The 14902-nt window shown below is 51.6% G+C and overlaps 1 protein-coding gene across 1 annotated transcript in view; it reads left to right on the forward strand.

Annotated features, from left to right (window-relative positions):
* Positions 1–14902, forward strand: part of LOC133356780 (WASH complex subunit 1-like) — a 107521-nt gene that overhangs the window by 9679 nt on the left and 82940 nt on the right. The window contains exon 2 of the mRNA XM_061574448.1: positions 14655–14766. Within this exon, the coding sequence (XP_061430432.1) occupies positions 14655–14766 (112 nt within the window). The remainder of the gene's footprint in view (positions 1–14654; positions 14767–14902) is intronic.

Consider the following 14902-nt stretch of genomic DNA (forward strand, 5'->3'; position numbering starts at 1 on the left):
GACCGTACGAAATGCGCCGAGGCACTAACTCCATTTGCGATATGCGTCGTTCGCTTCATGATTTGGTGGGGGGGGGAGGCGGAACTGGCGGCTTCTCCGCATATTCGTCTCGAGCGGAGCGGACGCGGTTTCGTTCTCGCTCACTTTGCCGTCGTTGGCAACACCGGGCTCGATCGGAGACGTCTCGAGATTGAAAGCGCGCCGCTGGTGAGGCAAGGCCAGAGGTCGTAACCGGGTACCCGATACCCGTACCCTACCCGATACCCGGCTACCCGTACGGGTACCCATTTGCGACCCTGGTGCGGCCGGGTACGGGTACGGGTACGGGGTAAGGAATCAAAACCCGTTTGTGACCTCTGGGCAGGGCCCCATGGTCGACTCGGAGGTCAGAGCACTCAGCCGGCACTGCTCTCACAATCCTTGGGTTTTAATTCCGGCAGCCGCCCTCGCAATGAGAGTCCGCGTTGTCGCGTGTCGCGAGTTGGCGGCCTCCGTCCGGGTGCAATAAGCCGTCGCGTGGAATCTGTTTCCGAGCGTCATTGGCCTGAATTGTCGCGGTGAGAAATGAAACGTCGGTTTGATTTGTCACGCGGCTGACATTACAGCCGGTGGCGGGAAGGGTGAGAAATGCCGCCCTCTGCTGTGCGGGAACAGAGGTCGTTCGATGGGATCTCGGGGGGGAGGGTTGGGGGGTAGCTCTGTGTGATGCCCGTTTCCTGGTGGTTGTACCACCCTGCGAGTGATTTGAATGGACGTTTCAGGACGTGACGGCCAACACCACAAACGGAACGAAATTGTGGAGAAAATAATAATGACAAAGAATGTAGCCGCCAATCATGTTTTTTTTTTTTTCCCCCGATTGCGTTGGCACGGGTTTTGCCGAGCGGGAGGGCAGGAGAGGGGGGAGCAAGAGACCACGGGTATCAAAAACAAAACGAGTCCCCAAGCTCCAGACCCACTCCGCGATCCCGCGGTTGCAATCCCTAACGAACCCCCCCAAGGTGCGAAATAATTCATGGCCCCTTCAGGGAAGTGAAGGCGAGCGTCTGTGACCCCCCCCCGTTGGCGTTTAGGGAAGGTCATTGAAGCATCGAACTGAATGACCCCTCTCGCTCACGCCGCCAAATTGACAGCGTTGACAAAAAACTGATAAAAAACAGGCGATGCAGCTGATGCCGCTGATGCCGCTGATGCAGCTGATGCAGCTGATGCAGCTGATGCCGCTGATGCAGCTGATGCAGCTGATGCAGCTGATGCCGCTGATGCCGCTGATGCCGCTGATGCAGCTGATGCAGCTGATGCAGCTGATGCCGCTGATGCAGCTGATGCAGCTGATGCCGCTGATGCCGCTGATGCAGCTGATGCAGCTGATGCAGCTGATGCCGCTGATGCAGCTGATGCAGCTGATGCCGCTGATGCAGCTGATGCCGCTGATGCCGCTGATGCAGCCGATGCAGCTGATGCCGCTGATGCAGCCGATGCCGCCGATGCAGCCGATGCCGCCGATGCAGCCGATGCAGCCGATGCAGCCGATGCAGCTGATGCCGCTGATGCAGCTGATGCCGCCGCCCTCTTTATGTTTATCCGGGCGAGGTGGAGCACGCCTGCCCTCCGGCAGAGGTCGCAACCGGGTACCCAATACGCGTACCCTACCCGATACCTGGCTACCCGTACCCGGCCGGGTAAGGATACGGGTAGGCCGTGAGTCACTGGTGAGTAACCGTTTGTCACTCATTTCCCAACGTCTTGTCTCTTCTCACAATTCAAGATCCTAGAATCAACCCACCCGCGCCTGCAACACGGCTTCATCCCAGAGGTCGCAATCGGGTACCCGTACCCTACACGATACCCGGCCGGGTACGGGTACGGCCGGGTATCGGGTAGGGTACGGGTACGGGTACCCGATTGCGACCCTGGTGCGGCCGGGTCTGGGTACGGGTAAGGAATCAAAACCCGTTTGCGACCTTTGCCCTCTGGTGCTTTGCAGGCAAGGGTTGCTGGACCACGTGCATCATTTGTCAAACTCCCCCAAAACTTTGTCGACTACAGGGAGACCAGCAAATGCCAGTAGAGCAAAGGGGACTTGCGAAACCTACCTTTAGCGGACCTTTGAGCGTGATTAAAGGTTTGTTTAAAAACTATTAAACTATAAACTTTTCTATTTTACCAGGTGAAGGCCCACTGAGCTGTAAAGGTTTTTATCAGAAGCGAGCTGGCCACAGATGATAGCTGAAGTCTCTCCAGTAAGTCGTGGGCTCGATCCCAACCCTGACGCCGGGATATTGGGAGTTTGCGTGTTCTCCCCGTTGTCACGTGGATTTTTCTCCCGGCCCTCCGGTTTTTCCCTTGACATTTAGAATCGACACGTGTTTAGAGTATTTGTCCGCTATACATTTTTCCACTTGATGAGCCACTTCGTTGAGCTATCGTTTGTGACCAGGTCCCTTCTGAACAAAAGCTATGTAGCTCAGTGGGGCCTTACCTGGTGTAATCGTTTATTTTTTTGCTTAGTTTACAATCTAATTCCACGTGTATTCACGCGCAGATTGGATGCTGCCGTGTGACTGCTCAAAAACTGAAGATTGCCCTGGATGCGTCGCCCAATAAAATAACACTGGTCAACAAAAAAAAATAATTCTGGCCTGGTCTTTTGCATCTGTTTTAGACTAATTTCACGGTGCTGATTCCAAATTTTATCTCAGATTTGCTCTATCACATCCCATTTTTAAATCATTTATATTAAGTTCGCTTGCTTGCTTGCTTGCGTGCTCGCTTGCTTGCTTGCTTACGACCGTGCAAACCTTTCAGTCGTTTTTTAACCCACTTCCCGTGATCCAATCGAGCTGACATTTTGCACACAGACTCGTTGTGCGAGACAATTAATGTTCGTGAAAATTTTTTTCAAAAATTTTACACTGTTTAGGGAAAACAAATTTAATATTTAATTACCAATTGTTTAATACTGGCAGACAATCATCTGACCCATAGGTGGCAGCCATCTCAAGCCAGAGGACGAGAGGACTCTAGCCGCCACGCATATAAAGGATTTAGAGTGAAAAACTTTCTTTTTATGGGTTATACTTATTATGCTATCGGCATACCCCATTTTCATTGATTTTATCCAAAATTAACTCTGTCACTTATGATTGCAAGTTGTTGCGAGTCAGTGACTGCTTTAGTGTTAAAATATGGTGCTGTATTTTTAGGATAGTGTGTTTATAATATCATTTTATGTAGATATCCACATTAGTTTAATATTTTTCTTCTGCAGTTTTTATTGAAAATGCAATATTTGATCTCAAAAACCTGATGTGATAGACAAAAACTGATTCCAGATTTGGAATCAGTACCCCAAAATTGCCTTTGGAATACCTTATACCAGAAAAAGTGTGTTGACCAGTGTAATCTGTGTTTGAGAAATGCAAAAATCACCTCTTCAAGAGATTGGCTGCGTAGATCACAGGTCAGAGTGGCTAGCTGGCATTGCTGAGAATCATGGTTCGAACCCAGGTTTGTTTCCTGTGATTGAATATGATTCTCAAACGTCGTGAGTTTATGGTCACGAGTGACACAGACTCGTGCAGAAATCAATAGGTTGTTATTAAGCTGAGTTCTCAACCATAGTCAGTTGATGGTCTGAACCCAGTCACCGATGACTGCGCCATCGTGTTACATCGCGTTCTGCGCTTGCTTTTGCGACATTCCAGCTCTGAGAATGAAAATGACCGGTTTGCTGCAGTGCGGACGACTGCTCGTCTAGTCAGCGGCGGTGTGGCTGGTGAAAGTGCTGCCCCCTACTGTGCCGGGACGGCGATTGCCACTTCAAAGCGATCTCGGCGGTAGCTCTGTGAGATCCGCTTCCCCCAAGGTGCGAAGGCTCCCGCTTTTCTGCGAGGCCTCCGCGTGGTGCCTTCATCTCGCCGTGACGTGACGCCGACGGCTCGGGAAAACATTTTCGGGAGGTGGGGTGGGAAAAAAAACGATCGCTTGCACAGTATGGGCTCGCGAGACCCGCGTATTGGAGTGAGCGTCTCGGAGTGAGGCGCTCGCGCGGGCTCCCGTGGGCTCCCGTGGGCTCCCGTATCCTCTCCTCCTCTCTCCGGCAGCCTCACCTGTAATTTTGACGCGGATCGCTCCTTTTCCCCGCGGCGGTTCGGCGGCCGCCCAACGTGCCGTGCCTGCGGGTTTTCTAATTGCGCCGAGAGCTTCGGGATACGCGGCCCTCCAACGTGGAACTCCCCCCTCCTCACCACACCCCCGCCCCCCGTCCCCCCCTTTGTGGACAGCCCGTAACATTCCGTGTGAGACGCACGCTCCGCTCCAAAGCCCAGCGCTGCTATTAGGCTGTCCGTTAACCGCAAAGGGGAAGCCAATTAGAAGAAGAAGAAGAAGGTAGGCGTCGTCGTCGTTAATTTTCTCTTTTTTTTTTTCGAACGTCGGCTCCGCCGCGCGTGGGTGACTTGTGTTCGCCGCGTGTCGTCCGCTCAATCTCGATGCCCCCCCTCCCCGCCCACCCACCCCCCCCCTGCTCCCCTTCCCCTGCTCCACCCGTGGTGGCGTTGACATTATTTTGTTTTTTTGTAGTGCAACACCCCACCCCCCCATCACCTCTCTTCACATCGAGGGGTCGTAGCTGAGAGTCCCGTTGCCCGACAGCGCAGAGGATAAGGGGGGGGGGGTGGGTGGTGTGAGGTGGTGAGGGGGGGTGGAGGGACTGTAGGGGGTGAAGGGGGTGAGGGCGACCCCCAACGGGTTACAGCGGGGGACGTCCCTCCGTGCGTGTGTGTGTGTGTGTGCGTGCGCGTGCCTTTAGGTGTGGGGAGCGGTAGTGTAGCGGTTAGCGCGCTGCGCTATGAACCTGGCGACCCGGGTTCCATTCCCGCTCACGGCTAACACCAGTGACGATTATCTGAACCGGTCCTGGGCCTCCCCTAGGTCGACTCAGCCTCAAATGAGTACCTGGTGCGGTATGTAAACATCGCCACTGGGGAGACAAAGGCGGTCGGGCGTGGTGCTGGCCACCCACCCCCTCGTGTACCGTTCCGGCCTTCATAGGTGCTCGCTAACAGCACTTGCTCCTACAGTCTGTTAAGGCTACACGGGGGGGGGGGGGATCTTTGTCTCTGTGGGCGAGAGTTGAAGACGATGCCCCCGCCGCCAAAGAGCGAGCGAAGTCAAACTGCGCTCGGTAATTCCCAGCCACTCTCAGTGGTCATTTAGGTCGGAAATTGGGGGGAATTTAAAGATGAACGGGAAATAGAATAGCATCAAATATGTACGCAAAATTAAAACCGAATGAATTACTCGCTGGGAAGTGCACTCCTGGCTGTGCCTTTTGTAATTACGAAATTGGTCTATTAACTCTTCCCTCTCGACGCATTTTGATTGTGTTGCGTTGCTAAATTTATTTTGTCGGCACGAAATTTGGTGCCCAAATCGAAAATGCTGGCGTGAAGCCTCTTTCCATAACGGTTCCACGCTCCGATTTTTCATTAAGGCCCTTATTGAGTCCACTGCTGGATGAAGGCCTCCCCCCCACTCTGTGACCCATCTCGTCAATGCAATTTTGCTGGCAGTGGCTGGCGGGGGGGGGGGGGGAGTGGGGGGGGAGTGGGGGGGGGAGGTTGTGTGGTGGAGGAGGGAGGGAGCTCAGGACCAGTTCGGATTTTTAAAAAGAGCGTAGCACGCAAACCGTTGCTCCACCGCTCTGCTGTACTGGTGCTGCCATTGCAGCGTTTGCGAGTGAATTGAGCGCCCTCCATTAACGGCGAATTTGCCGTTCTCGACAACAGCGTGCAGCGGATTTGCCGAACTAAAATTGTTTTCATGTTTCGGGTCAGACCTTGATATTTATTAAGACAGGTTTTACATTTCCCTCCCCTCTCTCTTCATCTTTATTTTTGTGTTATTTCCCCGCTCCCCTTTCCCCCCCCCCCCCCCACCTTATGTCAGGGCTTGAAACGGTGATGGGCGACCAGGTAAATTGATGTTGAGCGAAGGTCAGGAGTAGAGGCCACTCGGGAGGGGAGGCCACGCTAACGCGCACTTGGCTTTCGAGATGCTTTGCGTAATAGCTTCGGGATTAATACCGCGATTGCTGATACGCTGGGTTGACCTCGGCGGTGTTGCTGTGCCGCGCGAGTGGGCTCGGTGTTAATCCGTTACTTAAATAGAGACATACATGGTGGTGTTAGGGGGCAGCACAGGTGGATTGAATACCCAATTCCACACGCACAAATATGTAACACAAATGTTCCCCCCTACGGCACAGTGGTAGGTGCTGCTACGAGCACCTGTGAAGGCCGGCACGGCACACGAGGAGGTGTTTGGGAAGCACCACGCTCGACCGCCTTTGTCTCCCCAGTGGCGATGTTTACACACCGCACCGGGTACTCCTTTGAGGCCGAGTCGACCTAGGGGAGGCCCAGGACCGGTTCAAATATTTAGCCGTGAGCACGAATCGAACTCCAGTCGCCGATTTCCTAGCGCAGAGCGCTGATCACTGCACCACTGCTCCACCCTCCACACTAATTTACAAAGACAAAGATCTCCCATGTAGACTTTAACAAACTGTTGGGACAAGTGGTGTTAGCGAGTACCTAGGAAGGCCAACATTGCACACGATGGGGTGGGTGGCCAACACCACACCCGGCCGCCTTGATGTTTACACACTGCCCCAGGTGCTCATTTGAGGCTGAGTGGACTTAGGGGAGGCCCAGAACCGGTTCAGATATTCGTCGCTGATGTTGGCCGTGAGCTGGAATGGAACTCGGGTCGCCGGGTTCGGAGCGCAAGCGCGCTCGCCGCCCCGTACACGCAAACACGCACACGCGCTCTGACGCGCGTGCGCACACGCACTCACACGGAGACACATGGGACCTGCTACGAGTTAATTTCAGTTGGGCTGCTCACGATTGATGCAGAGATGATGGGTTTTTTTTTTGTTGCCGTGTATTTTTTTTTCTTTCATATTACAACCGAAATAAAAAAAAGGGGCCTCCAAAATTGTTCCATTACCAACAGAACACCTGCCACATTGCGTATGTGCCTAGCTGGTGGCGGCAGCGGCGTCGGCAGCAACAGCAGCACGTGACAGGGGTCACAGGTCAATGCTTTGGGAGCGGCGGCACGGCGATCGGCTCCGCGCTGAGAACCCGGCGTCCCGAGTTCGATTCCCGCTCACGGTCAACGCCGGTGACGGCATTTCTGAACCGGTCCTGGGCCTCCTACCCCCTCGGTCGACTGGTCTCCAAGTGCTGTTAGCGGGCACCTATGAAGGCCGGCATGGCGCACGAGGGGGGTGGGTCGCCAGCACCACCCCCCGGCCGCCCCTCCACACGCATGCACACGCATGCACACGCATGCACAGGCAGCACGCGCGCGGGTGCCGTGTACGCGCGGCGCGCGCACAAGGCCGACGCCGTCCCGCGAGCCCACGGGAGTGGTCGTGGCTGCGTGGCGCGGAACGCTTAGCGATCCGCCTCCATTAGCGCCGCTCCGAGGTTGGCGACCGCCCACGCGCCCCAGCTGCTGCTGCTCGCGACCCCCCGCAGCTCGTCAAATGCATCGCGCGGCCCGCGGATAACGATAGCCCTGCGTCGTCAGCGCTGCCCGCCTCGTCGGCTACAATGGCCAATTATACCGTAATTAAAACGTTTTTTTTAACGATTGCCCCCCCCCCCCCTCCGCTAATTGGACCGAATGTAATTTGGGTCAGGTTGATTTAGGGGGTGTTGTGGGGGGGGTATATGACCAAATCGGCCAGAGTGTGGTCCCGCCCTTGAAGTCACGCGGGTGGTGGGTTTGGCCTTCGAGCACGGGGGGGGGGGGGGGGGGACGTGCGCCGTGGAACGTGGAGCGGTGACGCCGGGACCCCGTTGCGCGGGCCCCTGGCATGTGAGAGACCCACTGCCACTGCCGCAGGTTTGTTTTACGCCTTCTGGAAGGCCGTCGCCCAGCCGCGGATGGACCACGGCTGACGGTGGCGAACGATGATGACGGCGGCGGCGGCGTATCGCTCGTTGCCAAGTTTGATGAAAGTGTTTCATGCATGAGCGTGATGGATGGCCGTGGAGAGGCCTTTATCATCCAGCAGAGGCTAGATCATGGCCGATGGTGACGACGACGACGACGATCATCATCACTCATCCAAGCACGGCACCATTGCCCGTAACACCCCACCCTGACCAGAGAATTGTCGTGGAATCTGAATTTCAGACGGTGAATTTCAGACGCTGTGTTTCCGACAGACCTGTTCTTCACCTGAGGACGGCTGCTTGCGTTGTGGCCGAAACATCGTGAGAATAATTTTATTATGTTTTATTTTATTTTTATTTTTTTATTTCCCTTCTACGTGACTTCACCGAAAAAACCAAGAAGATGAATCCCTGCAGTCACGAAAGCTTCAAATCGAAAAAGAGTTAGTGGCCCTTCGTGCGTCCTTTCTGTCGGAGTCTTCGGTTCGCGTTATGACTTTGGGAGACGCTCGCGTTTGATAGCGAGTGCCTGGGAATCAAAGCCTTGCTTGCAAACGAGACCAGTTCTGAAGGCCTAAAACGCGAAGTGGGTGGGTAGAAGGGGGCGGCGAATATTCTTCAAACTATGGGGGTTCTTCGTCCTTTTCTCTTTCATAGCATGCGAAGGCGCAGCTTTTTCATCAAGAGAAATAAACACGCTCTGTTTTGCAGGCTTTAATAATTTTTTTTTTGTCTCCGTGGGTCTTTGATCTCCTTTAGCCTGGGAAGGTGAAGCTAATCTGTCTGTGCCACACGCGACTCTCGGCTCTAATGAGCCAGCGCTGCGTGAGATAGCGTTTGCCGGAAATGCGCTCGCCCACCGTCAAAACAAACAGCTGTCCCAGACGCCCAAGCAAATGAGGTTGTGTGGTCGGATGTAACGAGTGAATTTTCAGCGTCAACTTTTTCGAGCTCACCAAAGTTGCTCAGAGGTCAGAGCACTGAACCGGTGGCACCACCACCACCACCACCGAGATGCCGAGTTCAAATCCCGGCAGTCGCCTGCGATTAAACCGGCTTAAATGCATCCGTGGTCTCAGCCCGGTCACCCATGACTGCCACAAAGACACACACACACAGACAAAATTACATTTGCTTCTGCAGTTCATTTGGCAAAACGTTTCAGCTGTGTGAGAATTAACAACATCGGTTTTACTGTGGTGCGATGAACATTAGTCTCGGGAGCAGGCTGTGTGAGAAAGCGGTGCCCCACCACCTTGCTGATCAGAGGTCACCTGAAGGGCTTTCGGTTGCAGCTCTGCAATGTCTGCTTCCTCCGCTGGGTGTTCTCACGCACGAGTGAACCGAAGGGACACTTAATCTCCTAACAAGATGGGGTCATCGCCGAGAGCCACCGGGTTTGTAGTGGGCAGCAGAGGAAATAGTCGTACAGTGTTTTCGATTGCTCCCGCATCTATGCGCCGCCCACCTTCACCAATCTCACCTTCCATTCATCGCCACAACCCGCACATCATTGCGGAGAGAGGAGGGAGGGTCCTCATCCGGCAGTGGAATGACAAAGAGGCTTGTACGGTTTTACTTCGGTTCATAAATTGCCCCAGGGTCAACTTGCACACCGCGTATTGCCCAGCAGCAGCTTGGCCTCAAGGAGTGCTTTGGTGGCTGCCATCGGTGAGAATTCAAACCCGCCACTTTTTTTTACCCTCCAGGCGAAACCTTCGGGCCCATTGAACGCTGCTTGCGTCACGCAATTTGTATTTTAATTTGTGTAATTAATTGTTTACTTCTAATTTGCGTGTTCGCGTGTTATGTTTTTTCCCTTTCGTTCAAATTGGCGTGCCATATTTTTACAGTTAGTTACATCTTCCAATGTCCTAATCCCCTTTGATTTTGCGATATGCCGAGTGGTGGTAATAAGCATCGTGGAATGCACCTCCAGCAGAAACTCTCTTTTGGTTAGAGAGTTGGCTAATTTTTATTTGATCGTATCGTGGGTGGTTAATGTGGCCGCAACTTGAATTCAAATGCGTTATTAAATGCTACATTAAATTGCATAATTGCGTTATGGTGCAGATGTCTGCTCAGTCTGCATAAGTGAAATGTTGCTAAGTAAGTTGGTGGTCATCAGTGACTGCACAAAAAAAAAAACCCCATCACATTAGCTTTGGATCTGCACTTAATTCGGTTAAATTTCATGCCTGACAATTAAAATGTCCCTTTCATTGCCACGCGACGAACAGCGCTGTCGTGTTGAGTGTGCCGTCCCGCCACCTTCGTGACGTTCCGCTCCCGGCCACGCATTGCATCGCGACACCCGCTCGAGACGGCGCCTGGCTTTGGCGGAGGACTTCACCCAGCGGTGGATTGACCCGTGGCTCGCGATGACGGTCGCATTGTTTCGCATGAAGAGGGTTACGAGTGCACCGCCGGGCCGTTGAGCTTACGGTACACGCGCGACGCAGAGCTCCGCTGAACAAGCTCCAATCCCCCCACCTTCCCCCCGCTGCTGATTTTGCAGCAGCGAGATTCGCGAACGCGCGAGCAGCTGCCGTGCAAATCGAGGCAGCGATTGGGAATAGAGGGGGGGCGGGGGGTGGGCAGGTGTGAGATCTTCCGCGGTTGTTGGACTGCCCGTCACGTGAAAGGGGGGGGGACCGGTCTTACGGAGTGCTGCCCATGTGTGGCTGAAATGGTTATGGGTCTCATCCAACTGGCCCAGAGGCATCGTTGAACCTTTCACAACCCGTTATTGATGTGGGTGTGTGTGTGTGTGTGATATAGCAGCCAACATCATGGGGTTTTTTTTGTTTGAATAAAAATATAACTGTGTAGAAATTGTGTTCTTACATCACTGAAATGACAATGCATTTTTGGTCTGGGAATTGCTCGAATTTTTTCCTGACTGCGTTTTACTAATGTGTTGTGATTAAAGGTGGTACGTCAACACCAAAGCGTAGACCGCATTCAAGTCTGTTTTACAAATGGACTATTTGTCCTGTGATGTTGCTGGTTCGTGTCGGTCTTGTGCGAACCAACAATCCTCCGCACCGTCCGTCGCTGATAACAAGCGGAGAGATGCGAGAGCAAGGTGTCAGTTTTGTACCAGTTTAAAGGGTTTAAACCTACTACTATATTTTGCCACTGGTAATGGAGGTCTCATAGTGTAAATGCTTACCCCGAGCTCTCAATACTCTAATAGTGCGCTGTGTATGAGTTGTACGCCTTTTGGCGTCATCTGGTCCAACCCAATGGAGACTAGGCTCTAAGAAAAGCTGTCTCGGCTGTGGACCAATCAACTTGAAGGACAGTGCATATTATTATCATTATCAGAGTTGTTTCTTTTAGTTTGCATTTTGACTGCTTGTGTTGTGGTTATTGCAAACATGATGCCTTGTATAAAGGTGTCAGTTTTGTGCCAGTTGAAAGGGTAAAAACCTACTACTAGATGCGAGAGCATTGGCACAGAGGTTAGCGCACTGCCGCCACGAGCCCGGTGACCCGAGTTCGATCCTTGATGACAGCCAACCCCGTCGGTGGCGAGTGATACACGAGTCGGTGCAGGGTCCCTCTCCCCTTTCACCAACACGTACTGGCCAGCATGGTGAATTATGGTCGAACAATTCCCCATGGCTGACGCAACATATGCAGCCCTTTTTATAGTAATATGATATTTTTTCTAGATTTGAAGTTTTCGCGACTGCAAGGATCCATACTCTTGGTTCTTTCGGTAAAGTCACGTGGGTAGAAAAAAAATCACGACGTTTCGATTGCAACACGAGCAATCGTCATCAGGTTTGACAACCACAGCAAGAAATGTTACTGTAAAAAAATGTTACTGTAAAAAAATGTTACTGTTAAATTTCTTGCTGTGGTTGAAATTTTACTGTAAAATTTCATGCTGTGGTTGTCACACCTGATGATGATTGCTTGTGTTGCAAACGAAACGTCGTGATTTTTTAAAATCTTTTATTTTTTATTTTTTTTTACCTACATGACTTTACTGAAAGAACCAAGAGTATGGATCCTTGCAGTCACGAAAACTTCAAATCTAGAAAAAATATCATATTTCTAATGGGTTGTATGTAATGATTGAAAATCACACAGCACATTGAAATGTTGGGCAGTGGTCCTTCTACAGAGTAGAGAGAGACGAAAGAGAGAGAGGTTATCTCGCCTGCAGGTGGTTGGAGATTGCATTTAGCAACGTGATGCCTTGGAATTGCTGTGATTTTTAAATCCTTTATATTAAGTTCACTTGCTTGCTTGCGCGCTTACGACCGTGCAAATCTTTTGGTCGTTTTTTAACCCACATCCCGTGATCCAATCGAGCTGACATTTTGCACAGACTCATTGTGCGTGACAATTTATTTTCGTGACAATTTTTTTCCAAAATTTTCCACTTTTTAGGAAAAAAAAAATGTCATATTTAATTTAAAATACCAATGTGATAAAAATGAAACTCTTACTCAAGAACAACAGAAATGAATAATAAAATGAAACCGATGCCACGCATATAAAGGATTTATAGTGAAAAACTCTGTTTTTACGGGTTAATTTTTTTCCCCCTGTAGTTGAGCGCGAGCGGAGTCCATGGAGACCACTGTTCGTCAACCAAATTTTGTCCGCGGGCCACGGAATAAAAATGAGCGCGAGCGTGCTGGCAGGCCATTCGACATCGTACCTTACCGACGCCCCGAGGCATCATGACGTCGTCCGGCCTGGACATGACCTTTAACCTCTACCTCTTTCCGACAGAGCTTGCCCCCCCCCCCCCCCCCCCCCGTTATCTCTTTTGTCAACTCGCTCATCTGTCCTTTTTTTTACCTGCGGCATTCTTATCCCGTCCGTCTTATCTCGCTTATCTGTCTCCTCTCCTCGAAATAATCTGTATCTCTCGTCTCCGGTTCTGTCATCCCTGCGTTTGATTTCTCTCTTGTTCATCTCACTCGGCTGCATCTTTGATCTTTTCGCTATCTTATCACGCGCGTGCAAAAAACAAAAATGAAGTTCTTCTCTTTCGTCACGCGAATTTGTCTCTTTGAGTCGTCGCGAAAGCGTATCTCTTTTGGCGGGGCCCCTTCAAGAGTGCGCCCAAGGGCCAGATACGGCCTACGGAGGCACTGCCAGTCGGAGATCCCTCGACGTAGACAGAGGCCGTGGTCATTTGCCACGATGGAAGCGCCTCACTCGGTCCGTTCACACAGCTCCGCCTTTTAAGTTGTCTTGTGGTTGTTGTTGTTTTTGTTTGACTTGCATCCAACTGGGATTTTTGCACACAGCGTTGGTGTACGGTGCTTTTTCTGCAATATTTTGCTGTCTTTTCTTGGATTTTCTGTTTGCACATAGTCACTTTAAGATGTTTTCTTGTTCATGTTTTAGTTTTTGTGTTTGTTGCGGTTGCACCCGATTCAAGAGCCGAATGGCTCACAGGGCTATACCTAATAAATGAACTTGAAACTTGAAACTTGCCTGTGCCGTGAAAGCCTCTCCGCTGCGAGGGGGATGAGCGTGTGAAGGCGGCGGAGCGCTGCGATGATTTTCACCGCGGCGTCTCCAATGCCCGTGGGTTCAGCCGAGCAATCATGAATCCCAACCCCGAGTTTTAACCCCCAGCCCGAGCCGACCCTAATCCGAAGCCTTAATTCCGTGACCCTCTCCGTAACGCTAACCCCGACCCCCCGAATGCCATCGTGTAAATGAAGCCGTAACCCGCGATTCTAATTTGAATCTGAACCCATAACAGTAACACAGAATCTAACCATCAACTCCAATGCTCATAATAACCCTAACTCCTTAAACGTAACCCTAACCCTGATCTTAATATAACTCGAGCCTAAACCTTCAACACTGTCCCCAAACCTACCCCGAGCATCAAACTTAACTCCTAGAATTTAAGATACTGACTCTAGCTCCTTGCGTTAACCCTTAACCGTAACCACTAACACTAACCCGTAACCACTAACCTTTAACAGTAACCCCCAGCCCTAACGATTAGCATTGACTCTTAACTCCTCGGTCTTCTTTCGTACGGCTGCTGATGTAGATGCAGAGCAACAACTTACATTTCTCATCTCAGGCGGTCGAGCCGACCGATCGCGCCGCGTCAGGAGGCAGCGGAGCAGCGTATCGCCGCGATGTCTCCGTCGTATTTTGTGGGTCGGGAGTTGCGTCCGTTCTATGTTCTATGGCAGCGGTCGGGAACCTATGGCTCGCGAGCCATATATGGCTCTTCCGGTGACGGCATATGGCTCCCAGACAATTTTGAGTTGAAAAAAATAATAATAAAAAAAATCAGTTTGGAACTGATTTTAAAATACTTGTGATATTACTTAATAATACTGTGTCATTTTAAAGTAAACAGAAATTAGTTTTGAAGATAAAATTTCTCGGGTCACGGATCCCGTGACCAGAAGTCGCATTAAAAGTAAGACATATTTAATTTATTATACGTTAAAAATACTATATGGCTCTCAATGAAATATATTTAGAAATATTTGGCTTTTATGGCTCTCCCAGGCAAAAAGGTTCCCGACCCCTGTTCTACGGTATATTCTGGACGGCCCTAACCCCTTATGGGGGATGCTGAGCTCCCATCGCCGACCCTAGCCCCTGATCTCGAACCCTCGCCGCAACGCGTGCGCTGTGCGCGTGTGCCGTGTGCGCTGTGCGCGTGTGCAGGCTCTCGCAGAGGATCGAAGAGAACAGGAGCCGGCTGCAGGGTCTGGACACACGCCTCTGTCTGGCCCAGGCCAAGATTGACCACATGAAGGGCAGCAAAAAGGCCATCAAGGTCAGTCGGGGGGGGGGGGGGGGTCTGGCAGCGGCACAGGGTGTCGTTGACCAGTCCGGCAGTCCGGGTTCGAGCTGCGCGTTGAGGGTTGGAAACGCGGTGCACTCGTAAAATCGCCTATATTGAAAACTAATTT

This window comes from Lethenteron reissneri, chromosome 55 (assembly GCF_015708825.2).
Source record: "Lethenteron reissneri isolate LAM-NWPU_2019-01 chromosome 55, ASM1570882v1, whole genome shotgun sequence".
Classification (NCBI taxonomy): Eukaryota; Metazoa; Chordata; class Hyperoartia; order Petromyzontiformes; family Petromyzontidae; genus Lethenteron; species Lethenteron reissneri.